At 44.8% G+C, this 27,813-nt stretch overlaps 1 protein-coding gene across 5 annotated transcripts in view; it reads right to left on the bottom strand.

The window, feature by feature from the left end:
- Positions 1-27,813, bottom strand: part of UCKL1 (uridine-cytidine kinase 1 like 1) — a 61,444-nt gene that overhangs the window by 5,456 nt on the left and 28,175 nt on the right. For 4 of the 5 annotated variants that reach the window (XM_082271536.1, XM_082271537.1, XM_082271534.1 and 1 more), the window contains exons 8-12: positions 13,265-13,284; positions 8,883-8,981; positions 8,486-8,579; positions 5,711-5,773; positions 1,659-1,781 (exon numbers count right to left, since the gene is read on the bottom strand). In XM_082271536.1, the coding sequence (XP_082127662.1) occupies positions 1,659-1,781; positions 5,711-5,773; positions 8,486-8,579; positions 8,883-8,981; positions 13,265-13,284 (399 nt within the window). Of the gene's footprint in view, positions 1-1,658; positions 1,782-5,710; positions 5,774-8,485; positions 8,580-8,882; positions 8,982-13,264; positions 13,285-26,700; positions 26,718-27,813 lie in introns of all 5 variants that reach the window. The other variant, XM_082271535.1, reaches the window with a different exon arrangement.

Genomic DNA, 27,813 nt, shown 5'->3' with positions numbered 1-27,813 from the left:
TGTTTGTTATTTTTATAGGAAAAAAAAAAGACTTTATAATCCCTTTAGGATTGGTTCCTGATAGAAAAACTGCTGTAATTACAGGATAAGCCACATATAGATTCTATTGTCCTGTGTGACCGGCAGACTTGAGTTGAGGGAAGCAGTAAAGCGTAATCACTGTGCTGCACTTCATGCAATAAGCAAATCGAGCCGCTACATGTGCAGACACAATGCCAAACTATTCTACTATCCTTTATATTTACATTATAACACAACGATAAAAGGTGTATACATTAAGCTGATCACATCCTTATGCACCCAATAACATAAATAATATATAATAAATATTATAATATAATATATATACTGTATGTATGTAATAACATGCAATATACAATAACAATGGCAACCTAAAGAAGTTTTACTTAGATCCAATTGGCTATTGCAGCCTTTCTCAACCTTTTCAACACAGAGGAAGCCTTGAAATAAATTTCTGATCTTGGGGAACCCCTGCTAAAAAATAAAAATCTACAACTCATGACACATTAGTGTGACAGTCAGTGGGAAGAATGCTCCTTACTCTTGTCATCATTGGGAAGAATTACTTACAGATAGCTAAAAAGAACAATGGTGTCATTGGGAACTTACCTGAGAGGCAGAAATTGCCCATTTCTGAAGGAACCCCTAGCAACCTCAGGAGAACCCTGGTTGAGAAATTCTGGGCTATTGGGTTATCACCCTACAAACTGCCAAATCGCATACCAGGTACGTGGTCCGGCACTTCCGGGTGGGGTGGGGGACGGGGGGTGCACGTACCACCGGTGACCCAGCTGTGCTGTGATTATACACAGCAGATGCCGGCACCCGCCGATCGTCAGGAAAACACACAGGACAGAGCTCTGCCTATATAAACAAAGCAGAGCTCTGTCCTGTCAGCGGGGAAGTAATGGATTTTCTTTCCCCGCAAAGCAGGGAATAAAATCTATCACTTACCTTAGTAAAAGCACCTCAAAAAGTACACACAAACACTGGCTAGGCACACAGATAATCCTTTGATCGCCCCTGATGTTTAACCCCTTCCCAGCCAGTGTCATTAGTACAGTGACAGTGCATATTTTTAGCACTGATCACTGTATTAGTGTCACTGGTTCCCACAAAGTGTCAAAAGTGTCAGTTAGTGTTCGATTGTCTGCCACAATATCGAAGTCCCGCTATAAGTCGTTGATCGCCGCCATTGCTAGTAAAAAAAATAAATAAAAATTCCAGTATATATATATATATATATACCATAGTGTGTGAATGCTATAACTTTTATCCAAACCAATCAATATACACTTATTGGGATTTTTTTTTTACCATAAATATGTAGCAGAATACATATTGGCCTAAAATTATGAAGAATATAATTTAAAAAAAAAAATGTATTGGATATGTTTTATAGCATAAAGTTAAAAATATTGGATGATTAAAATACCACCAAAAGAAAGCTCTATTTACGGGAAAAAATGACAAGTTTCACTTATGTACAGCCTTACATGACCGCACAATTGCCAGTTAAAGCAACGCAGTGCCGTATCGCAAAAAATGGCCTGGCCAAGAAGGGGGGTAAATCTTCCGGAGGTCAAGTGGTTAATGAGTTCTGCCACCGCCCACAGTGAGAAAACATGTCCCCTGACCTCAGGCTCTCCAGTGCTGGGGTTGGTCTGAATAAGGATGGTTCCAATCCTCACGTCTTTGCACACGGCTCTTAATGCGGGTTCCATCGTCTCGCCAGCTCTCAGGATGGACACCCCGGTGATCTGATACAAAGAAAACATGGCGGCTTAGGTTTAAGCAAGTGAAGTAGGCCTGGCTATACATGCATCTTCTTTTGCAACAATATGGCTCATGTAGATATGATTAGCGATGCTTATACTATGCAGACGACAGTGGAGCTCATTAAGATTTGCCAGTGTGCTGGAAATATTATCGATCAGTTCAATTCCTTTTCCGCACAAAAAAAATAAAAAAGGGTACATTTTCCAAATGTACATACTGTAAGCCAGATATACCCCATATCATCATTTACTCCATTATCCAGTGCAACTAAAGGGAATTAATTTAATTAAATTGCAATTTAAAGACCCCCCCCCCTATTTGATTCCAACTGTGCCAAGTTGATTAGTCATGGCAACATGTGTGTCTAAGAATAATAATACAGAACAATTAAATGATCATTTTAAATAGATTGTCTTTTCAGTCGATCGCAAAGTGCACAAAAATAGAGTGTGTTGCATTCTTCAATACTTTAATACTATATATATATATATATACACACAGTATATATATAATTTGTTTTTAAATTGAAGATAAATCGCTATGTGTATGGCCACCAATAGGGAAGCCGCTGCTGTGATCGGGAACAGGGCCATCTTACCGAATGGGCACGCTGGGCAGTTGCCCGGGGGGCCCAGCAACCCAGCCCCAGCCAAGCATTAGTCCCGATTAGTCTGACTCCCGTCCGTGTGTGTGTTCACCGGACCCAGCCGCCGAACTTGGAAGCTGTCAATAGCCTGGCACTGCTATACCAATAAATATCAACTTATCGATAATTTGCATTTTTATTCTCGTGGGTGATTGCGTAGACGGGGCCCCAGTACACTGCATTGCCCGAGGCCCTTTAATGCTCTTAATATGGCACTGATCAGGAAAGTAGAGTCACAGCTGCAATACATAGTAGAGAATCCCTTTAAGGCTTGCTCTGGTACTGCATGCCTCCACAGATTATTATTAATTTATAGTAATATGGCAGTGCTAGGAGTTTAGGACAGGGGAGTTAGATGTGATTACTAGAACTGTTTTAGAGATGTAGAGAAAGCGCAAAACAGGAAGTAATGTGGGATTTGCCACTGGTTTTATCACCAATGATCCTCTGCAGGCGATTCTCTCATACCTTCAGCTACCCTATACAATCCGTGGGACACTTCAAAGTCATGTCACCAGTGATGGTGTCACTGGTGGCATCTTTCCAGCAACAAGATTGCTGTAGAGCCTCTCACTGCTTCCATGGCATTGCTCACTCATTGGCCAAAGCAGTGCAGAATGTCACTCACCATTGAGGGAGCAGCAATGGGGCAACAACTTACTGGTTCAGTCACTGAGTGGGCTACACTGTAGGACAAGCTAACCTGAGCGATCTGCATTGGCGCCCCCCCCCCCAGAATCTCAACTTCCCCTTTAAAGTGGGTGTTAAGCCACTTTATGCCATCCTGTCCGGTCTGTTTAATAATCCTGTGTGCCCGTGTGTCTGTGTTTTAAAAAAATAAGCCGTTTTTTACCAGTTTTCAGAGCACCGATCACCTGACCCGCTGTCTCTCTCCTCTCCCCGTCTGACAGCTGCCTGTAGCGGGTGCCGCTGAGGATTCCGCGTTATCGTCAGTCAGGAGGGGAGGAGGAGAGGCCGAGAGGAGGAGAGAGGCGGGAGGTCATGTGAGCAGCGATCGGCGCTCTAAAAACTGGTAAAGAACAGTCTTATTTTATAAAACACAGGCAAAGGGGCACACAGGATTAGTAAACCGACTGTAGACAGGATATGAGACTTTAAATGAAACTACAATAGCAGGGGGAGGGGAGGGGGCGGGCACTGACACAGGAGCAAACAGGCGGGGAGGAGAGAGGAGAGAGGAGGACAGGAGGGCTGCGGATGATGAAGGCACGTAAACAGACCACAATGTCAGGGCTCAGCAGCCATGATATACCGTGGTCATTTTACAGAGGGGAGGGTAGAAACTGGCAGGATCAGCCAGGTCATTTAGGTGATAGAAGGGGCCAAATTACACAGCACAAGCACTGTGCTATAAATATTTTTTAAGGCAGTGGTTCTCAACTCCGGTCCTCAGGACCCACTAACAGGCCAGGTTTGCAAGATAATTGAAATACATCACAGGTGATATCATTTGCTGCTCAGTGATTGCAGTACTCTAGTCTGCATCTCCTCAAGGTAATACTTAAAATCTGGGCTGTTAGTGCGTCCTGAGGACTGGAGTTGAGAATCACTGCTTTAAGGGAACAGGATCAATATTTTTTGTTTTTTAGTTTAGTTTAAAGCGGAGTTCCGGCCTCGAAATCGATAAAATCGATTTTGGGCCATCCGCTTGCTGAGGACAACCTGAAAAAGAAATGGAAACTGGTGATTTATTTATTTTTGGTCACTTACCTTATTATAGAAGAAAATATACTCACCTTCCATCCATTTCCTCCCTCTGCGGCCTGCGCCATCACTTCCGGTTTGTGATGATTCCTGGGAGCTGAACGTCATCGCTCCCAGGAGTCAATGCGCCTGCACCGGCTCCGCTCGTCACTTCCGGCACATTCCCTACTAAACAGCTTCTGGGCATGCCCAGAAGCTGTGCAGGGATGCTGTGCCTGCACCGGTAGTGACGAGTGGGGCAGTGCAGTGCATTGTGGGACTCTGACGTCGCGAAGAGGACACGAAGAAGGACGATGCGGCTTCAGCTGCCCACACCTGAGATGGCAGCGCTGGAGAAGAAATTTTCAAGGTAAGTATTTCTTCTTACAGGTAAGTGCGACCCGGGACAGTTCAGAGGCTATCCATTATGGAATGTACTAGCCCTGACTGTCCCGGGGGTATTTTTAGCTCAAATTGACCCCCGAGGCTGGAACTCCGCTTTAACAAACGCTTTTAAAATAAATTCTGCCGTTTCCCCTCTTTAAAAAAAAACTACTCATGAGTCGCAGCTTGCGCGGTGACTGACGTTGCCTTCATGACATTGTGGAAAAGGGGCAGAGCATGGGTGACCTTAAAAAGATGCCCCCCTATGAAAAAAGTTCTGCGGACGCCCATGGTGATCTGTTAGCGATCCTGTCACTAACAAATTGCCATCAGCGACAGATCACTAGTGTTGCACGACTCTTCCTCTCACACAGTCTAACTTCATAGAGATGCCATTATAACTCGCATAAGAAGCGACAGAGGTTTTAAAATAATAACTCTAGAATACGTGAACAAAATCATACGTGCCTTCCTGCTCTATGGTCTCTCTTTGCATATCTTGCTTGCTACAGAAGACCAGATAAGATTTAATGGATAAGTTCACCCTTGGGAACATGCTACATGTTCCACCCGATTTTAGGGTGGAAGATGTAAGATGTTCCCAGTGCAGCCCCCTCTCTCCCTGTGGCAGCAGTATGGGAAGAAGTTCCCGTTCTAGCTAGCACTGTTAGAAAACAGCGGAGCCCTACACGGCCGCATCATTCATACAGCTCTGTGTGTCTAAATAAACTACAAGCCGCAACATCCTTAGCGGCTGTCGGCTCTTAGTTCTCAATGAACTACCATGGTGCTGTGGAGCACTTTGGTAGTTCAGGGAGTCTTCCTGTCAGCGAGTATCGGCTTACCCGTACGGGATATACAGGCGGACAGATACACTGACAGTGCGCAGGAGTCCTGCATGGCACCAGCTGATTACTGGTGCAATGCTTTCCAGGCTCCAACTTCAAAAAAGAATAAATGCACATTTTGTTATCTGCAAAAAAATGTGAATCTATTATTTTTTTTAAAAAAGTGAACTTATCCTTTAAATAAGTCTCATACGGACGTATTTTGTAAGGGGCTGCAAGTGACTAAATTCATTCTGGTGCTATTTTAATGCAGGTTAGAAGACTAAAGATTCTGTGTACTCAACGCCCCCACGTCACAAAATACCCCAACAGATTCCTGGCCACTCACTCGTTTCCCATCAAACGTCCTTCCCTCATACTCGTGTCCTTGTGGGGTCTGAACAGTGCAGCTCTGCAGAGAGAGGAGACGGGTCATTAGTAGGAATAGAATGTCAATCAAATGGACAGCCGGCAACTCTGCAAATCTTCCAATTCTTTATTGTGACACCTGAGTAAAATAGACAAGGTGGCTAATGCGTTTCGGCGATGAGCCTTGGTCACAGCACACACAACATATGAAAAAACATTATATATATATATATATATATATATTACACATATATACACACATAATAGGAGACTCCACCCCCATACCAATCAATTAAAAAAGTGCTGTGCTGACCAAAAAGGTCCAACAGCTGTTACAAATTGTAGGAGGGAAGTCATTTCCAATGTGTGTTAGTTAAAATAGATGACAGCCAAAATGGAACAAAATATATGGTACATTAAAATACATGAAACATACACAAACACGGATCATGTAATAATTAACTTAAGGAAAAGATCCACATCATAACGATGATTCATTCCCAAAGGCATCCTTGTTTGGAGGTTAAATATCCACCATACCTCCGGGGATAGGAGCTTGCGGTGGATATCACCCCCTCGGAAGGACAAACCAACCCTTTCTAATCCTTGAAAGGTACAGGAAGTCATATTTCCATGGTCACATATTTAAAGTGTTTACATAGTAGTTGAGGTTGAATAAAGACAATAGTCCATCCAGTTCAACCTGTGTAGGTGTGTGTGGCTGTAATCATCTCTCATACCCCTGAATGTTCTGATCCTTGAGATGTACGTCCAAGAGTCTTTTGAAAGCCACCATACTTCCCGCAGAAACCACCTCTTGTGGTAGAGAATTCCACAATCTTGTAGCCCTAACAGTAAAGAACCCCCCGTGTAGCCTGAGGTTAAAACGCTTCTCCTCTACATACATTTAGATACATTAGACAAATTCTTATCATTACTGTATGAGGCTCCATGGAAATGTTCACTTATTCTGGTCCTCAGGGGTCTGGATGTACATAGTAGGAATAGGCATGGACGTGTTCGGGATCCCACCTGCCTGATCCCGCCAGGAAGCCGACATTGCACACGGCTAATCACAGGAAGTGAGACATTTCCCGATCCGCAGCTGCACAGATCAGGAAATGTCTCACTGCTTGTGATTAGCGGAGTGCAGTGTCGGCTTCCCGGCGGGATCAGGCAGGTGGGATCCCTAACAGGCCCGAGCCCATCTCTAGTCGTTAGGAATGGAGAGAGGTCACATAGAAAACAATGCACATTCACCATCATAAGTATAAGGTCAATGGCAGAACCTGTTTGCCTTCTCTCCTTCAGACACTATGATGAATAAATGCTTAGAGAATCATCTATGTATCTGTTACATGAGAGTAGAGCTGGCATCAAGAATTGTTTTCTTTTACAGTCATTCTGCCTTTGCTGAGTTATCAGTAGTGAAGTGGTTTTAGCTCCTTTGATTTAAATTCCAACTCTTTAGTAAAAGTCTACGAGGACCTTGAAGCACTGGACAAGGTGGGTCATTGTTAGAAAAAAAAAAAAAGTGATAAAACTATTTGACAGATGCCATCACATTTTCCTTTTAAAATTCAATGTATGCCAAGGGGACCCTATTGGATAAAATAAATAAATAAATAAAATTAAAAAAATGCCACAAGAGAAGAGGTATAAAAAAAAACTCTCCGGTGAGTCATGTCTCCCATCTTTCCTCCATTCCAGCGCTGCAGCCTTCATAAGACTCTCCGGCACATAAAACTTCAGGAATTATTGAATGCCCGTGTCCTTGCCACGTATTGTGGTTCATCCTCTGACCCCCCCCACATTACAACCAGACTCAACAGTAACTCAGGGGTCAGAAGAAGAACCCACCACACAAGGCAGGAGACACTGGCATCGGACACTTTATTTGGATTTGTCACATAAACTATATTGCTAAAAAGAAGAGGAAAAACGTCACGTTAAGGTCAGTTAATTTTCTGTCTGAAGACTGAAAATACACTAAAAATCATTTCTATATACCCTGGCCATAGCCCGTATACGCTGGGGCCCGCTGCTCCCAGTCATCTTGCCAGGGCCGGTTGTCAGCTTGGCAGATGGTCAAATGGGGTATTTTCTTTGTGTTCCAGTCTCTAGTGTGTTATCTAATCACATTAGATTGCAGTTTATGCTTATTGATTTACTGTTGCCTTAAGGGTCCATTCACACTAGCGCGACTTGTCAGGTGACTTGGTCGCCTGACAAGTCGCAGTCGGTCACTCGCCATTGAATAGTACAGGACCTGTTCTAATAGGAGCGACACAAGTTGCTCCGACTTAGAAAAAGGGTCATGTACTACTTTGGGGCGACCTGGAGGCGACTTGCATTGACTTCAATTATATGAAGTCCGTGCAAGTCGCGCCGAGGTCGCCCCACAAAATCCTGTCGCGGCAGTGTGAATGGGCTGTAAAGTGAGACTGTGTTCCAGAAAAGGAAAACAAAAGTGGGACAGAAGTCTATGCAAGTCGCACTGAAATCGTCAAAAGGAGTGCAGTCAATTTCCGACAATGGGGTGCAACTTGTCATGTGATTCTGAACTGTCAAATTGCATGACAAAATGCACCGGTGTGAACGGGGGCTAAATCATGTTAAGTGCAGATTGTTTATTAAACTGACACATAGTAGTGTGAACTCAGTATAATAAGTGTAACATTTTATACTTATTTGGATATCAGTCTCTCCTTTAGTGTAGGCATTAGCAAGCATTACTCCATTTACAAAGACTCACCCTAAAGGGAAGGAAAGACAGCGCATACTCAATAAGAAGCCTCATTAGTCGCCGTGAGTAAAAGATGAATTCGTCCCGGCTTGTCTCCCGGTTCCTGATTGGGGAGAAATAAAGGTATATTAGAGAAACAATCAGTAATACAGAGATACACACGCTGGGGTTGAGTAACTAAAACTGGAGAGTGCAAAATCTGGTGCAGCTGTGCATGATAGCCAATCAGCTTCTAACTTCAGCTTGTTCAATTAAGCTTTGATGAAAAAAAACATGAAGCGGATTGGTTTCTATGCAGAGCTGCATCAGATTTTGCACTCTCCAGGTTTATTAAATCAACCCCACAGTATTGCTGGGGGATTAGAACTGGGAAGTGTAAGGGAAGAGCTGCATGGAAATCACCTACCTAATTATTGTGTGCATGACGTTCACTTGAGGGGTCTCCTTCAAAACGCTCAGCGTCCGTGGGAGAGGCTGTGATTGGTGGGCAGACGCCAGCGCCGCCCTAGTGGTAGAACAGAGACAGATGTTGCACACCAGCCAGAAGAGCACACTAAAAGTCTTAGCCATTTGTCATTCAGATGCAAGTGACACTCTATATGCTACATGCAGTTTCATCCAATATTTTTGATTCGTTATAAGAACAAATCACCAAATCCCACCCGACTACAGGTCTGCTTTATAACTGAAATGCACCCACAGGGTAATGGAACAAATCGTGCTAATCTGATATTTTAGTTATCGGAGGATGCTGTTTGGTGACATGCATAGGGCACAATTCACTAATCTCATGCGTTCTGGCGGTCACATGACCACTTAACGCATGTAATAATGTCAATTCACTATTGCTCGTATGCGGTATTTAGCGCAAACACCAAAAACATTTGTTAAATACCGCATAAAAAGGCATTAAAGTCAATTAACAACAGGAAATAAATAAATAAATGCATGCGGTAATTAAGTACTGGTCCAAGCTTGCGATAACTATGGCAATGGTCAGACCCCGCCCCCAGTGATTGGTTTAAAAAAATAGGTGGGAAAGTGCAAGCTGGAGCAGATGTCAGCTAGATTTTAGTGAGCTGTTTCTGGAGGCTGGCAGATGGCATAGCAAAGAGGATGGAGCCATTGGAATCCAGTCTTCTGGAATTTAAAGCAATGCAGTAGAGGAGGGGGAGATCTCAGGTGGTCCTTTTAAAAGGAAGACGTTTTAAGGACGCACACTGCTGGGTCAACTCATGGATGCTGAAACCTTGCAGAAGTTTTGCTTATCAAAGCAGTTCAGGTTATCCAAACCACTTATCATGGAGCTTTATACCCAACTCATAGGTTACCTTGAGCCCTCAACACTGAGAAGCCATACCATACCAGCCATAACTATACTGCTGGCTGTCTAAAGCCTCATACACACGCAACGAATTTCCGCCGATCGGTCGTCCATCTTTTATCCAGAGTTGTGTTTTGTTGGTTGGAATGTGCCTAGACTGCACACGAATTTTCCAGCACAACAAAATTCTACTTCAGAAGTGATGTCATGTGTTGGTTTGCTTCCTTTGTGTTCTTTCTTCTCTGAACATGCCCATTCTTGCTCATAAGATTTTTCCCTGTCGAAATCTGTACTGACTGCACGAAAATCGGACGTGTTTTGACGGAGGACAAAAATTTTATAGCCTACACACCAGAATTTTTTCGGCCGAAAAGTCGGAGTCGGTTGTCGGAAGCATCATACCAACAAGCCGAAAATCGGCAGATCGGTTGTTGGACGAAAATTCCCGGCCGAATTTCGACTCGTGTGTACGGGGCTTAAGGCCCCTTTCACACGGGCTTTCTGATAAGGTCCCTGTCAGTTTTTCAGGCGGATCTTATCAGATGCTCCATGCACCTCTATGGGGCAGTGGACGTCAGTGGTGACATGTCTGCTGACACTCGCTACTATCTGATCCGATCCTGTCCGTGAAATCCAGACCGATAGAAACCCTATTTTCCATTCGTTTGGAGAATCGGATCGAATAGAATCAGATGAAAAATGGACAGGCAGTCCGTTTTCATTCAATCCCCCCCCCCCCCCCCCATAGAGGAGAGCGGAGATCTGACAGGTTGGTCTCTGTAAAGTAAGTGGAGATGGAGCTGTCATCCGCCTGCTCAGCAAGGATCGTCGGATCGATCCCCGCTGAGCAAAACGGAGTCCGCCAGACGCACTGCTCGTGTGAAAGGACCCTAACAATTTTTTGAAAAAGCATCATATCAGATGCTTGTGGTAACTTACTGCATGCTTTCATGCAGTATTTAAGGCTTACTTTGGAAAGACAACGCATGCGAGATTTTAAAGGAGAGTTTCTTTGTGAATTGCAGTTTTTTTTCCCGGAACGTTGTGCGGTAATTCACTGCATACTCGGATGCGGTAAAATATCGCTTAGTGAATTGTGCCCATTGTGATCATTTTGTGCACAGTCAGGTTAATTTACTAAAACTAGAGTGCAAAATCTAGTGCAGCTCTGCATAGAAACCAATCAGCTTTCAGGGTTTTTTTTTTTTGTCAAAGCCTAATGGAACAATCTGAAGTCAGAAACTGATTGGCTACCACGCACAGCTTCACCAGATTTTGCGCTCTCCAGTTTAAAGGGATAGTTCACTTTTACATAAAAACTGTCTATGCAGGTAATGAGTGTTTGTAGATGAAAACAGATCTTCCAGTTCTGACTGAAGATGAATAATGTTCTTGCTACAGGTGTAGGCCATTTACATACCTGATGAAGCCTGACTGGAATACTCCCAGGACGTTGCTAAGAGAGGCCTAGTCATCACTGCTCACCTCCACCATCACAGGAGGGAGTTTTGAAATGCTGAGCTCAGAGCTACTGCATCAGGGGAGAAAAAGAGCATGTGAGGGGGTTTGAATTAGAGAAAGAGCGCCCTCCTGTGAAGTAGCAAGTAGGCCTCACAGCAATATCCTGGGAGTCTTTCAGTCAGGCTTCATCAGGTATGTAAATGGCCAAGAACATTATTCATCTTCAGTCAGAACCAGTGGTGGCTGGTGCTCAATGAGCCGGGGGGGGGGCGTCAAACGGACCACACCATACCCCCCCCATCACCAGCTCACTCACCCTGGACCCTGCAGCAGCAGCGGCGGCTTCCCCTGCGTCTCCTCCCTCCTCCTCTTCCTTGGCCAATAGCCTGGCCTCTCCTTTCGGCCAATCGGGTAACGGGTCTCAGGACCCGATTCCTGATTGGCTGGGAGGAGAATCAGTGTGATATATTGTCACACAACTGGGTGGGCTCAGGACGCAGTACCCTGCGCCCCGAGCCCACCCTTTTTTGAAGCCTATTAGAGCCTCTGGCTCTAATCACGTGCTTCCAAAAGAAAAAAAAAAAAACCCATTGGAATCTATGCGTCAAGCGCCCTGCATGTAGATTAGGGGTCGGACGTATTAACAGGGGGGGCAGTGCCCTTGCGCCCCCAATGGACGGACCGCCACTGGTCAGAACTGGAAGGTCTGTTTTTATCTACAAACACTCCTTACCTGCATAGGCATTTTTTTTTGGAAAGGTGAACTTACCCTTTAAGACACCCTATTGCTATGCATGTTCCTCGTTCTTGGATCAGAGCTTGGGCTTATTGATTGGCTGCAGCAAGTTGAAGGTTGGGGATCTGACATCCCACTATACCCAGAAAGATGTTCATGGTGGCTGGAACAGGGGATCGGGATGAGGTGAGAAAAGTAGTGGATGTCTGCTTTGTAATGGCATAAAGGGGTGTTACTTGAGTCTTTAACCTTATAGGTAACATATTCTGGGAAAATACATAGGCTGCCATTGCTGAAAATACTACCTGCCTGGCTGTTTCCGATTTACATACTTTCAAGGTCACTAACCTAAAAGAAGCATGCAGCCACTAAATTTAAATTTCTTCATCTTTGTGTTTGGTGTGAGTCCAAAAATGATGAAACCAGAGGACCAGCCAGGCAAATAGTCAGCAATGGCTTCCCTTGTATTTCTCTCCTTTTCTTCAAGAAATCATAGAATCATTGTACATTACTTTTGATCAGAATTTAATCTAGACCAGTGGTGGCAAACTTTGGCACCCCAGATGTTTTGGCACTACATTTCCCATGATGCTCAACTACACTGCAGAGTGCAAGAGCATCATGGGAAATGTAGTTCCAAAACATCTGGGGTGCCAAGGTTCGTCATTACTGATCTAGACAATCAGATTGTACAATCTCGTTTAATCTTCCAATAGCTATGCAGTTGGAAGGCCTGCCTGGATACAGAATGGATTGTCGAGGTAAGCCTTCACATTACATAGTTCTGGTAGATCTAAAAGATATTGCAATGTAGCTTAATCACAGTGAGAGATGCAACCAAACCAATGAGATCATTCGAGATTGTCCACCATGCTGGAAAATGAAATGATTCTTTCCTGTGCAGTGAATGCCACATGGCTCAAGTCATCCTTCACCCTGAGGATGGAGAGAAGGTTTTTAGGGACAGTTGCTTCTGATGTGATCTCACATAGGTGATAAAAGGGCTTGTACCCATTATACATGGAAAACCAAATTCCAGGTCACATCCCTTTCCCAGCTTGCTGGAAGACCTCGTCATTTGACCCCCCCAGCGTTGCAAATCTCACACACAGCTTGCCGTGAACAGGTCAGCTTGCAAAGAAGGACACTTCCAGGTTAGTGCTGTGAAGGGTAGCTTGCTCAAGGATGAGCCAATCACTGCAGGGCGCACACACAGAAAAAGTGTTAATGGGAATGAAGACACACGCAGGCTGAACGCCGTTCTCACATGTCCCAGCGGAGTTTCCTCTGACCAGAACACACACAGGAAGAGATGGGATGAGTACCGACCACACATGGAAAAATAAAGGAGAGGAGGGAATAGTGAGAGGGGTAGACAAGATGGCTGCAGTTCTGCCAACCCACACAACCTCACAGCTCATGACTTGTCTCTGAAAAGAGAAGGGGGTCTCATGGCTGCTGCCAATAACAATCAGATTCCATTACTGAGGGAATAACTGATTAGTAAGGTTACTGTGCCCATCTCTGCTCTATGTTTTACAGTGATATGAAAGCTATTCTTCCAGCATGGGCTTTGATTCTTGTAAGTGTTGATATTAAAGTAGAGGCAAAACTTTTTTTTTTCCATTTTGGATAGAGCAAGGGAGGGTTATAACCCATGACAGTTTATTTTTTTGGCATCTGTGTCCCATTGGAGAGGATTCCCTTCACTTCCTGTCCCATAGCCAAACAGGAAGTGAAAGGAAATCCCTTAAAATTAAAGTGTTACTTAACCCACAACAGTAAAATCAGCCTGTATATGCTGTAAAGCAGGGATCCTCAAACTACAGCCCTCCAGCTGTTGAGGAACTACACATCCCATGAGACTTTGTAAAACTCTGACATTCACAGATATGACTAGGCATGATGGGAATTGTAGTTCCTAAACAACTGGAGGGCCATAGTTTGAAGACCCCTGCTGTAAAGCATGCTTGCTATACTAACTGTGGAACCTAAGGGTTTAATCCTGTGTAAAAAGGCTGTTTTATTCTGTCTTCTCCGATCCTCCCCTTTTTTTCACTGTCCCCAATCCATCTCCTGATAGAACGGAGCATTGGGGGATGGGGGGGCACTCTGCACATGCTCAGCTTGATATGTATTGCTTTTTTTCCTTGGTAGAGTGCATGTGATCAGCACAGGGCCAATTAGCATTGTCCAGACAGAGGGTCAGGGGTCCTGGAGCCTCACAGGACAGTCAGGGGAGAATGGAATTCCTCCTACAAGCTTTAACCAGACACTGATACAAGTCACAAGCCTGCTATATACCGCTGATAAGAAAAGGTGTTTAGCAGTTTATATTTACTCTGTGGGAGGCCAGATATAGTGAATGCAGGCTCCTGGGTTTAGTAACACTTTAAGGGAATTCCTTAGGGACTCCCCAGATCACCAGAACTAGTGTCCCAGTTGGAAGATTTCCCCTCTTTTACTTTTCTAGGAGCAACCAAAAATTTGGGATCTTCTTTTACTCTCACTTTCAGGACAGGACAAATAGGGTGAATCTCACTTACGGGGGCACAGATAGCAACGAAAAACTGACAGGTGTTCTGATCCATCTGCACCCTAACAAAAACTGAAAATAAAGTTTTGCCTTTAGTTATACTTGAAAGCTATTTTTTTTTTTTTTTTACGAGATGCCTATAATAAGACTTACATGCTATTACTATTCTTTTTAAAATCCTCTCTTCTAGTATGATAGAGCCCCCCCCCCCCACCGAGCCTGCCGAGACCTATGGAGCCTCAATTTTGTGTGCTTCCTGTTTAGCACTACAACCTTACCAGCAGACATTCCCAGCGCCACACATACAGGCAGAGTAAAAGGGACACAGAGCCAAAGTCATGGCTCTCCTCCTGAAGCCCCTGAAGAAGAGCATTGGCTGGAAACGCGTTGGGCGGAGCTGCTCCTCACGTAACGTCATGTTGCCGCTCGTATAGGTGTTTCAGATGTGAGTGGCTACATTTTGTTTTATTGTTGTATATGTTATGTCACTAAAATAAATGATATTTTTTTTAACCAAGCACTGACCTGTGGACTCTTGGAGAGGAATAAGTGTGAAATTATCCTGGCTATATGAATGGGATTGATAATTTCACCTAATCTGTGGATGTGATGTAGATATGTGATTACCTGCCTTTCTACTGTGAACCTATGGGTGGAGACACCATTGGAGTGCAATAGGCGGTTCACCTTATAATATCTGGTGAGTTTGCATTGCATGCGGGGTGAAGGAGCTGAGCACTACAGGTCTATGTTTTCCATCACAGGTGCACCTCCCCTGTCTGTGTTGCAATGGAATATTGAACCTACTACACCATGACATATTTATTATCTATTTTTCACGATTATTCCCACGAATCGAGCTTTGGAAGGAATCCTTATGAACTGTGATATACCTTTTTCTCCTTTCATCGAGACAGGTTATACAGGTACTTATTATGATTCCTGGTCGTTTTTTTTATGTGAAATTTGTAATGAGGACTATTTGTGCCAAAGACTGATGATGTTATATGGACTTTTTGATGCCATAACCTTGGACTAGTGATCGACTGGTTATGGGCAAAGCCGATATATCGAGAGCCGATATACACTTTCCCCGATATATCAGAATCAGCCATCAAGGTGGCCGATATTACTGATATTTCGGGAAAGTGCTTTACCGGAGTGATGCCTGCAGCTAGAGGCACCACCCTGGTACCGGTGTCCATAGTCGAGGGTCGGCTGTTTTGTAATAGCAACCGATGCGGCTGAGAAGCCTCTTGGCTGTCATTACAAGGAGCGGGAGGGGACGGCCACCCCAGCCCCCTCCCCCCCCCCCGTCGCCTTCCACCGGGAGACCTGGGCAACCAGCCTGCACGGCTGCCGAAGACCCGATGAAAGCTGCATTCGGCTCTGATCGGGTCTCCATGCAAAAACCCGGAAGTGATGTCATGACATCACTTCCAGGTATTCAGCGCCAGATTTAAAGAAATGACAGCATTCAAAACAGCCAAACTTGGCGTTTTGAATGCTTTTAAGTGCAGAGGAGGGGTTTGGGGTCTTTTAGACCCCCAGACCCCTCCACAAGAGTACCTGTCAAGTAAAAAAAACAAAAAACTGAATTTTTGTAAAATCTTACCTGTAAAATTCCTTTCTCTGAGTCCTCCGACAGTCGCCGCCTCCTCTAAGTCATCACTGTTGGGTATTGTCCACCTATCCGTAGGAATAGCTAGGCATATAGACTTAGTCAAAAGACAAAAGGCATTAGCATATACACACCCACGGGGGCTGTCCCATCCGGTCAATACCCCCCCTGCATCACCACTCCCAACTCAGTTTTGGTAGTATAGCAGTAGGTAATAAGAACCCCAAAAGAGGGGCGGGGGCGGCGACTGTCGGAGGACTCAGAGAAAGGAATTTTACAGGTAAGATTTTACAAAAATTCAGTTTTCTCTTACGTCCTCCGACAGTCGCCGCCTCCTCTAAGTCATCACTGTTGGTATGTCCCAAAGCAGTATAGACATGAGGGGTGGGAGACGCAACCGTAGAAAAGGCAACGCAGTACCCACATCAGAGAAAGGAATCTTACATGCACCGTAAGAACCAACTGGGCAACAGAAAAAAACAATGCTCAACAGGAGCAACAGCCCAGGAAAGCAAATGTCAACAGCCAGGGACCCAGAGACAAAATGCAAGGGTCCATCATGGCACAGCCGCACTGAGAACTTTGCGGCCAAAAGAAGCATCAGCTGATGCCAGAACGTCTACTTTGTAGAACTTGGAAAAGGTGTGCACTGACGACCAAGTCGCCGCCATGCACACCTGGGCCACCGAGGCCCGATGCCAACAGGCCCAGGAAGTACTCAAAGACCTGGTAGAGTGCGCCTTAACAGGGAAGGGCGGAACCCGTTCCTTCAAGGCATAAGCCTGCTCAATGGTCTCCATCTTCATCCGAAGAATAAACTAACACTAAAGCTGACAAAATAAACAGCTAGTAAAGTGAGAGAAAAAAACTGACATTTAAAAAGAAAATCAAATAAAAGATTTAGGAAGGCTGAGACTGAAGCCCCAGCACAAGGTAGCCTGACTATTCCTGAGCTAGGCAAACTAAAACTGAGTTGGGAGTGGTGATGCAGGGGGGGGGTATTGACCGGATGGGACAGCCCCCGTGGGTGTGTATATGCTAATACCTTTTGTCTTTTGACTATATATATGCCTAGCTATTCCTACGGATAGGTGGACAATACCCAACAGTGATGACTTAGAGGAGGCGGCGACTGTCGGAGGACGTAAGAGAAACATTTTTTTAATGTACAAAAATTTGGCCAATATCGGCCGATATGCGATGACCAAAATATCGGTATCGGCAATGAAAAAACTATATCGGTCAATCACTACCTTGGCCTAATTTTATCATCATTTATGAGCGCTGCAATTTTGATGTTTATTCTCCTCCTCCACTGACAGCGGCTCCCTTATCAGCATGGTGTTGTCTCGGTGTCCCTCTCAGGAATAGCTGCACATTGTAGTTCTAAACATCATTGGGCATGTAGTGGTCCTAGCGGGCACCGACATACCTGAAGCCAGCCAGCCTGGCCGGGGCACAGTCGTCAGAGCAAGAAGAGAGGAGACATTTTTTAAAAAGCAGAGCAAGAGCACATAAGCCCTACTAGAACCATCCAAGTGAAAAATGCTTTAGTATCACTTCAAGCAATCATTGCACTGCGTATTGCTTCCTTCCTTCTTTACCTTTTATCTGATATCACAATCTAATTTTTAACTGCACAGGTTTACTTAAGCTGAACTCCAGGCAATCCGCTAAATACACAGATAAAATACCTAAATTGGAGATATTTTTACTGCCACTGGATTTGTATGTCTGTCCATGCAGTCCTGAGATTTACACAGCTGTGCCACACAACAGCCTTGTCTGTTATCACAGGAAACCTGATGTTTCTAGTAACAGTCTGTCACTCTGTTCTCTAATACTATCAGTTCCTTGTTAGCACACGCAGCACAGCTAACTGGCTCCTTGTGCTGTTTCTCCATCTCCTAGCCTGGGCTCTGCTGTACATGGATTCCAAGGAGCTAAAACTAAGCAAACTTTAGGTAATTACACTTCTTGTTACATTTAATAAACACAGAACAACAAAAGTACATTATTATTATCTTCTTTTATTGAACAAATGATGCTTATTGTCAATTGCATTATAAAATAATAAAAAAAACAGCTGCATTAACTTGTTTCTTCTGCCTGGAGTTCAGCTTTAAAGAGCAACTCCACTTTTTTTGAGGGGGGAAAAAAAACATTCCCCTCTGGGTGGTCTGTGTACATTGCAAGGATTTTAATAAACGTTGCAGATTCTTACCTTTTGTTATTCTGAAGAAATAGCTGTTTGTTTCTCTGTGTCTATGTGAAAACTGAATGTGAATGGGAGTGATTTTATAATTAACAGCTGCTGCACCTGCAGGGCTCTAATGAGGAAAGTGGCAGGGTCTGCATCCCTGTAGACGTGATTTACCTTTGGGACTATGTCAGTAAAAATTACATTTTTGTTGCTGGAGATGCCCAATACCTGACTTGTATCTTAGTGCAGACTTCTGGGAAAATCAGTGAGCCAATCACACAAGGAGGAAATTATGTTTCTGGGGGGACGTTCTGTATACATTTTGTGTACAGAACACCACCAGGTCGCCATATTGGATTTTACAGAAAATGACAGAGCTGAAGATTGAAAAGGAAAGGTAATTTTTAATAACATTCAATTACAATATGACTTTTTTTTGCTCTTTTTGTTTCCATAAAAGTGGAGTTACCCTTAAAATTTTTATTTAGCATTTTATGAATCATTTATTTACATTAAATCCTCATTTTTATGTTCCGCTGTTTTTATTTTTTTTACATTTAAAAGCAGGCCAAGCTGTCCAGCAAAATGTGACAGCTCTGGGTGTTGGGAAACACTGCTGGGGGTGGGGGCACGGGGGGGGCTGTACAGCAATCACCTTTTATTCCCATGGTTGTTTTTTTTTTTTTTTTTTTAAAGGGCCCATTGGTGTTATTTTTTTCCCCCGTGTTTGATGCATACCTGGACTTGAAGAAAACACAGTTGCTGCAACCGCACCCCTAGGTAATCTCCCCGCACCCCTAGGTAATCTCCCCGCACCCCTAGGTAATCTCCCCAAGCTCCGTAACTGTCACTTTGTGGGACATCTTGGCCTTCATGGAATTGTGTCAGAAACATATAAATTAAATGCAGGTGAATTTGGGCCGGGAATACAGTCATGTCATTTGTTATCTACGCAGAGTCACCAGAGACCAATATTTTCCTGACACCCCAGGCAAGCCGCAGCCCAGTTCTGTTCAGTGTCAAATATAGAATTTTACATGTGACAATTTTTATATACATATTTGTGTATAGTTATATTTGTGTTATTAGTTCTCTATTTTTTTGGTTTAGTTGAACTGATCATAAACGAAAGTCTGTTCTTAAAATAGTGGTGAAGATGCAGTGTCCGAGCGTAGGTGACACAGATGAGGGTTTCCTGTATGGCGTGCGGGGGAGGGAGAGAGAGCTGTGAGAGGAAGGAGGGGGCAATTTCCTGCCTTCATCTCTGCCTGACCCACAGTGGAAAATATCTGCCCCCCCCCCCTTCCCCCTATACGCACACAGACACCTTTAACCAGACTGATCTGAGAAGATGAGAGCCGTGTCTAGCGTGAGAGAGAGCTAAAGAAACGCTACAGCTCAACAGAAGCACTTCTACGGCACGATCACCCTTCCTGTAATATGTACAGACTGAGCCTGATACCCTTCTATCTGGGGCCTGACACTCTCTTACCTGGGGCCTGACACCCTCCTAGCTGGGGCCTGACACCCTCCTAGCCGGGACCTGACACCCTCCTAGCCGGGACCTGACACCCTCCTAGTCGGAGCCTGACACCCTCCTAGTCGGAGCCTGACACCCTCCTAGCCGGGGCCTGACACCCTCCTAGCCGGGGCCTGACACCCTCCTAGGCAGAGCCTAACATCCTCCTAGACGGAGCCAGACACCCTCCTAGCCGGGGTCTGACACCCTCCTAGCCGGGGTCTGACACCCTCCTAGGTGGGGTCTGACATCCTCCTAGCCGGGGCCTGACACCCTCCTAGCCGGGACCTGACACCCTCCTAGTCGGAGCCTGACACCCTCCTAGTCGGAGCCTGACACCCTCCTAGCCGGGGCCTGACACCCTCCTAGCCGGGGCCTGACACCCTCCTAGGCAGAGCCTAACATCCTCCTAGACGGAGCCAGACACCCTCCTAGCCGGGGTCTGACACCCTCCTAGCCGGGGTCTGACGCCCTCCTAGGTGGGGTCTGACATCCTCCTAGCTGGGGCCTGACACCCTCCTAGCCGGGGCCTGACACCCTCCTAGCCGGGGCCTGACACCCTCCTAGCCGGGGCCTGACACCCTCCTAGCCGGGGCCTGACACCCTCCTAGCCGGGGCCTGACACCCTCCTAGCTGAAGCCTGACCATTGGTGGGTCAGAGCAAAAAATTGCATTAGGAAAAAATGGAGTCGGAAAAAGTCACTTATATTGTCAGTGATATATTTTTTAGTTTCCTGTGACCGTCGTTGATAAGGAGTCCTGCACCATCATCTTTTATGTGCCCAAAATATATGCAATCTTTGTTGAGAAACTCCTGAACACTGTGACTTTCGACACTTCTGGGAGTGTCAGATTCCTGTAACCTCAACGTGGGCTCAGCAGCTCAACAAATACAACTGCTTATCTGTCTTTTTAAATTCTTACTCCAGCTAAAACATTTTATTTTGCTTTAGATATGTAGCACCCTCCTAGGTAGGTGCCAGTATAGTTTTTGGCTCTGTCTGCCTATCAGAGGAGCAGCAGGTAAATCTATATTGCTTTCTTTCTAGCAGAGAGCAGGATCTGTTACTGAGGTCTGCTCAGTGTGCTCAGTATGTGATTCATTCAGTCTAGAGAGTGTTTCACTCTGGTCCAATAAGAAGGCATGTTGGACAGTGGGAGGAAACCTGACCAATGGATACACAGGTTTTGATACAGTCCTGGTGATTGTCAGAGACAGGCTGTCCCAGTGCGTTCTGGGATACTGTATAAAAGCCAGGAGCACATGTGCTGCGGGGTCTTTGGCTGGAGAGCGGAGTCCCAGAGGGAGGGTGACGGCTGCCTCCTCCTCTGTAGCAGTGGCACGTGGCATCAGGAGGTCGTCCTGAGGGCCAGAGGAACGGAGCTGAACCCAGAGGTCCAGGAAAGCTGACTTAGTGGGGAGACACTGGAGACCCTAGAAAAACAGTATTGTGAGTACAGGGGATCGTGTCAAGGGGCCTGACCTGAGGGGGCCACCCCGGAGTAGGATAGTCAGTGGACGGGTGCCAGTGGTCAAGAAAGAGAATACTAGGAGAGTGTCCTGAAGATAACTTTAGTTCATCAAGTCATCTGGAGAGAGACTTAACCCTAAATTCACCTAAGTGGCAAGGTGGATCAACAGCCTGGTTGTAGCAAGAGATAGATGTCCTCCAAAGTCTTGTGTATAGTTATCTGGAGTATCCTACTATTCCCTTCTCCCATCCCTAACTTATAAATAAAACACAAAACAACTACATACCCCTGGACTAGTTATTGACTCAGCCAAGAAGTAAAGTGATAGACTGTGAAAGTCAAAGTTGCTAACGGTAACCCAGGGGGACCCGAAAGTGTGAAAATCCAGCAGTCCTTAAGGGGGCAATGCTACAGATAGAACGGGGGAGGGTTAAAGTCTCTGTCTAGTTTTTATTGCCGTCTGTGTCTTCACTGAAGACAGGAAGATAAAGTAATTCTAAGGCCTCATGCACACTGGCTGTTTTTACAGCTTCTGTTTTTAGCTTCAGACCTTTTTTTCTGCAGCCAATAAACTCCCCAGCATGTTATTCTGAAACAAGCTACTGCAAAAATGCTCCCAAACTCATTCTACAGCTTTCTACAGCCAATGCTGCCTCACGTTTTTATAACGTCCAGTGTGCGTGAGGCCTTAGGCCCCATTTACACTTGTGCGACTTGTCCTGCAACTTGCGACACATGACTTCATGGACAATTTTACAGCGGCTGTTTTTGCCGTCAGAAGTTTTTTTCTGCAGCCAGTAAACTCCCCAACATGTTCTCCTATGTCTCCATACACACATAGGCTGTTATCAGCAGTTTTTGGCAGGGGTGTTTTCTGGCTGGAAAAAAAAACACAACTAGGGGGTTTTAAGAGGAGTTTTTTAGCTGTACAAACGCTCTAACTCTGATAAAAGCTGAAAAACACTGTCAGGGTTTTTGAGCCATAAGCTTTTGTGAGTATAGTTTTGCTAAAAAAAAAATAATAAACTAAAAAAAAGCTGAAAAATGCTACTGCAAAAACGCTGAAAAACTAATTCTACAGCTACAGCTAACGCTACTGGTGTTTGTATAACGTCCAGTGTGCATGAGGCAGGCCTAATAATGGTTTTTCACAAAGCAGCCCCGATGCCCCATTTTTTTGGGTCCCTGCCCAACCTTCCTAACTCCTCCTTTCCAGTGAGTGCCCCCATAGGAAGCTGCTTCCCATTGGGGCACTAATGCAGGCTTGCTGCCGCGCTGGCTGTGTCCATAGACACAGATGGTAGGAATCGGCCCTAACCCCCCCCCCCCCCCCCAGCAGTGGGAGCCAAAGGCTGGGTCTCAGCTGATAACGAGAGAGAGACCCGTGAGAGCCGCTCCTCTTGTGCACATCGCTAGAACGAGTTCAGCTCAAGTAAGTATCAGGGGAGACTTTTTAGGGGGGGGGGGGCCTGGATATACATTTTATGCGTGAAGGTAAAACTATTTCAGCCTATAGAAGTGGAACTTTAGTCAGAAAATTAAGTCCTGTAATAAAAATAGGTGGCTATACTGTGTAAAATCCAGTAAGGCACAGTCTTTCCCTGCTCTGCACATGCTCAGTTGCTTTCTATTCTCGGCACTGTGCCTAAAATCATAGCCACTAGAGGCCGATCTCCTGACAGCTTTAAGATTTACTGTTGCTGAAGGGGGAAGAAAGCAACAGGAATGACACAGTCTATGTGGAGGAAACACAGGTTAGGGAGGGAGAAAAGAAAAACAGGAGAGGTGACAGGACAATCTCAGAGTTAAACTTACAGGGATAGTGACTTATCTCCCAAATATTCTCTCTCCTTTAAATATATGAACTCTAACACTGTAAAGCTCCTGTCAGCATTCCCCTCTGGTTGAGCTAATATATATAATCAAGGCTAAAAATGAACACATTTTAACTGCAGAAAGTGACATATATTTTTTAAGACCAAGGAGAGTGGGAGAGTTTCCTATAAGGAAGTGACAGTTCTGGGCTTCAACAAAATGGTAGCCTCAAGCAAAAAAAAAAAAAAAAACCCCAAAAAAACACAGGAGCAATGCTATAGGCAATTAACAGCATACACTAATTTTGGTAGCATATTTATTAATGTGGAATGCATGTTCTTTTGTTAAAGAACATTAACTGTTATCAAACTATTATGGGTAAAGTTCAGTTTTAAGTGAAAATCTCTTCACATAGACAAATCACAGTTGTAGTGTGAGCGGGGACAGGTTAGCACTTCTGACAATGTTTTTAATTGCTGTCCGTGTTGCTCCAGGGACAATCCTCCCTTTCCTAGTGTCACCCAAACAGGAAGATAATAAATATCCCCCAACTAGAGTCACAGCTAGATTTAAACTCCTGACAGAAACTTAAAGCTGCAGGCTAGCCAAACAGAATTGTTAAAAATATATTCCTTAATAGCCACAAATGATATAAACCTGCTTTGTAAGTACCAAATGCCTTTGCATGCCTTGTAAAAGTGGCCGTGACATCCTACATTTCCTGTACATTGATCAGCGCTGTGGGAGGGGCCCAGCAGGTCTCATCCACTACATGCTGTCTACAGAAAACTAAAAGAGGGGGCAGAGGCCAGACCAGTCACCCAGCACAAAGAGAGAAAGCAGAGCTGTGGGAGGAGCCCAGCAGGTCCCACCCAATACAGACTGCAGAAAACTACAGGAGGGGGTGGAGACAAGACCAGTCACCCTACACAAAGAGAAAGCTAAGCTATCGGGGGGCTCAGCAGGTCCCACCCACTACACTCTGCCTGCAGAAAACTACAGGAGGGGGTGGAGACAAGACCAGTCACTCTGCACAAGGAGAGAGAGCAGAACTGTAGGAGGGGCCCAGCAGGTCCCACCCACTACACCCTGCCTGCAGAAAACGACAGGAAGGGGCGGAGGCAAGACCAGTAGTCCAGCACAAAGAGAGAAAGCAAAGCTGCGGGAGGGGCCCAGCAGGTCCCACCCACTACACTCTACCTGCAGAAAACGACAGGAGGAGGGCGGAGGCAAGACCAGTCACTCTGCACAAGGAGAGAGAGCAGAGCTGTGGGAGGGGCCAAGCAAACCCCACCCACTACAACCTGCCTGCAGAAAATGACAGGAAGGGGCGGAGACAAGACCAGTAATCCAGCACAAAGAGAAAGGAAATCTGTGGGAGGGGCCCAGCAGGTCCCACCCACTACACTCTACCTGCAGAAAATGACAGGAGGAGGGCTGAGGCAAGACCAGTCACTCGCTAGGCACACCGAACACCAGAGACTCCTTCCCCATCAACATATAGTTCCTAGTGGACTAGGCGTCCACTAGGAACTATATGTTGATAGGGAAGGAGTCTCTGGCATTCGGTGTGCCTAGGAACTATATGTTGATTGGGAAGGAGTCTCTGGCGTTCGGTGTGCCTAGCGGGACCGCGGACAGCACTCTCAGCGCTACCAGATCCTGAACCAGTGTACTTTTTTGCTCTAAATGACCTTTTAACAAGTGAGTGTGATGTGGATTGTTTTGTGAAATAAATTTATGTCAAAACGGTATCACGCTATGGAAGTGCCTTTTGTTTTATCACCCATATAATATATGTGAGAGGAGGAGGTTGTGCAGCGGCCAGTATTACCGGGAGGAAGCTGTTTGATTTATCTATGCGTTCTCAGCCTATTCCATGAGAGTGGTTAGGCATGGTTTTCAGGTGAGTGTGCATTTTGGCCATATTCCCTGCACTGGGGGTGGTGACATCTTGTGGTGATCCCAATATCAGCACGAACAAGACCCTCTTCACATTTATCAGTTTTATGCTAATTATATGATATTTAGCACTCTATGCACTTTATGATAGGAAGGTTTTAGCATCCTTGCGCTACTAAAGTTCTATAGAATTTTTTTGATGATTTTCTGTGATGAATTTTGCTTGTATATGATAGGGAGAGAAGGTTACTAGGAAGAGAGGCATGGTGGATTTTTATACTTAATTCCAGATCACCCCAGGGGTTAAACCTGAGATGGGATCTAGATCTGCACATACATTAAACTGTCTCTCTCCAGTGTCTCTCCTCCCTCTTGGTCTCTTTATACCTTTTTTTTTTTTTAAACATTTTTATCTATGTATATTATCATTGTGTAGTTTGTGGATATTAAGTGGCACATACATGGGTCTCCTTAGTATACACTACAATTGATTCTAATTTTTGCTAATTGCCTGCAATCAATTAGGACAATGAATGAGTGGAGTCTGTGATATGTAGAGTCACTATATATTTCAAAGTTTTGTGTCTAAATGTAGTTATGACTAAGGCCTTATAGGCTGAAACACGTCAACTGATCTTATCAGCAGTTGTGTTCTTTGGTTCCTGAATAAAGATGAAGATTTTTTACGAGCAACTACCGGTGTGTGGATTATCTTTCTACACCTGCAGAAAACTACAACTACTGGAGAGGGGGCGGAGACAAGACCAGTCACTCTGCACAAGGAGAGAGAGCAGCAGTGACCGGTCTTTATTACACAGAGGCAAAGGGCAGAAGTTTCTGTACAGCTAAATAGGAATACACAAAGCAAACCAAGATTTAAGGAAGAATACACATACCTCTCATATTTAGCCAATATTTATTAAGCATGGAGTTCAGCTTTAAATCTTCCCAACTCTATCCAGAACTAAAGAAATAACATTAAGGCCCCTTTCACAATTGTGCAACCTAAAAGTCGTGCAATTTTACCGCAATTTTGTCTGGACTTGAAGCAATGCCTATGGACCCCAAAACGCATTAAAATCAGCCCAAAGTAGTGCAGGGACTACTTTGAAGTCGTTGTGACTTGAAGTCGTACAGATATGAACGGTACTGATTGGAAATCATGGAGTACGACTTGTCATTCAACTTTGCAGTCCCAAATCGCAGGACAAGTCACACAAGTGTGAAAGGGGCCTTAGCTGGAGTTAGTATTTCAGACAGGACCTCGAATTGAACAGTGAATGTGGAAGGTGATTTTTCTATAGTGATTTTTGAATTAATCAATCGCTAATTAGCATGTGATGGTAAGCGCTAATTGCAGTCAGATTATGTCTCATTGTGCCGGTCTGTCACTCCACAGGCAGGAAGTCTCTATAATGATTACACAGATCATTACTCTTGCCATACTGAAGCAAAGAAGGAGATAATAAATGACATGTTTTTTTGCAGTTTCTGTTAGTTGCCTGATGGTGTGAAAAGAGCACAGAGCTATATTTATACAGTACTAGAGATTCTGAGAATAACAGCAATCTTTCCACAGGAAGAGGTGACCGGCCACAGCCGCACCAGCTCTACAGAGACACGTTTCCCCTTACCTGACACTGATCTCCCTCTGCAGCAGTGGGACAGACACACAGACATGATGAGATCAGGGACAGACACACAGCTCACCTATAAAAAGGTTCAAAACAACAACACACAGCACCTTGCTCTACAGAGACTGTGAGATCACCCAATATTGCAGTTAAAGAGAACCTGTCAAGTTTTTATTGCTATCTAATAAAGAGATTTTGCCTAGCCTCCTGCCCTGGTGACACAAATGAGGGGAAGTCACAGACATCGCTAAAATTCTTGTGAGGTTCTAAGCCTTCACCATGCTATTCAAAATTAAAAAACAAACATTGCTGTTCCTAGAAATTCCTCTCTAGATTGTTGAAAAATCTCTCTGTGCATATCAGGCTCCTTCTCTGTACAAAATGTAAGGCTTCATTCAATATGGAGACGCCTGAATCGACCAGAGTTGGGGTAAGAGGCTCCCTCAGGTTTGGCAATGCAGTGATCTCCTCGGTCACCATTATCACAGGCACCTCTGATCGTCTTTGGCAGACTAACCTACAGGCAAGTAAACCAACCCTTAAAGCGGAACTCCAGAAATTTTGAGGGAGATGTGTGGGATATCAAGACAAACCTACATATTCACCTTTATGGCTGCAGCATTGGTTGAATGCTGCAGCTGTCTCCTGCCGGCTCTAAGACCAAGAACTGAGCAATCACATGACTGCTGATCACTCAGTTCTCGGTCTACACTGAGCAGAGAGCGGTGACTGTCAGTCACCGCTCTCTGCTCTGCCCCTCCAGCGCTCGCTGGAGTACTAGGCTGTGGAGGGTGTTGAGGAAACCCCAAAACTCATGGGTTTCAGTAACATTTTGGCTGTTGAAGCCAGATTGAAAAATATATTTATTTTACAAACATGTAGGTAGAAAGACATGTTTGGAGAGCATTACAACACTGTGTTGGTTTCAAAACAATTGCTCTAACTGGCTAAAAACTTATAGGTTTTACAAAGGGTGGGACCTATCTATCTAAAGTTTCTTTGAAGTCACATCTTGATTGAAATGCGGAATAGTTGTTCACATAGGCTTGTCACTTCCAGTAGTTGTTTAGCTGAACAGGTCTTCAAAGGCGGAGATAGCAATCTTGCAAATGA

Source organism: Pelophylax lessonae (assembly GCF_965119305.1).
Source record: "Pelophylax lessonae genome assembly, chromosome: 11".
In the NCBI taxonomy this organism is placed as follows: Eukaryota; Metazoa; Chordata; class Amphibia; order Anura; family Ranidae; genus Pelophylax; species Pelophylax lessonae.
The sequence above is the reverse complement of the archived record's forward strand: the minus strand, read 5'-3'. Positions and strand labels throughout refer to the sequence as shown.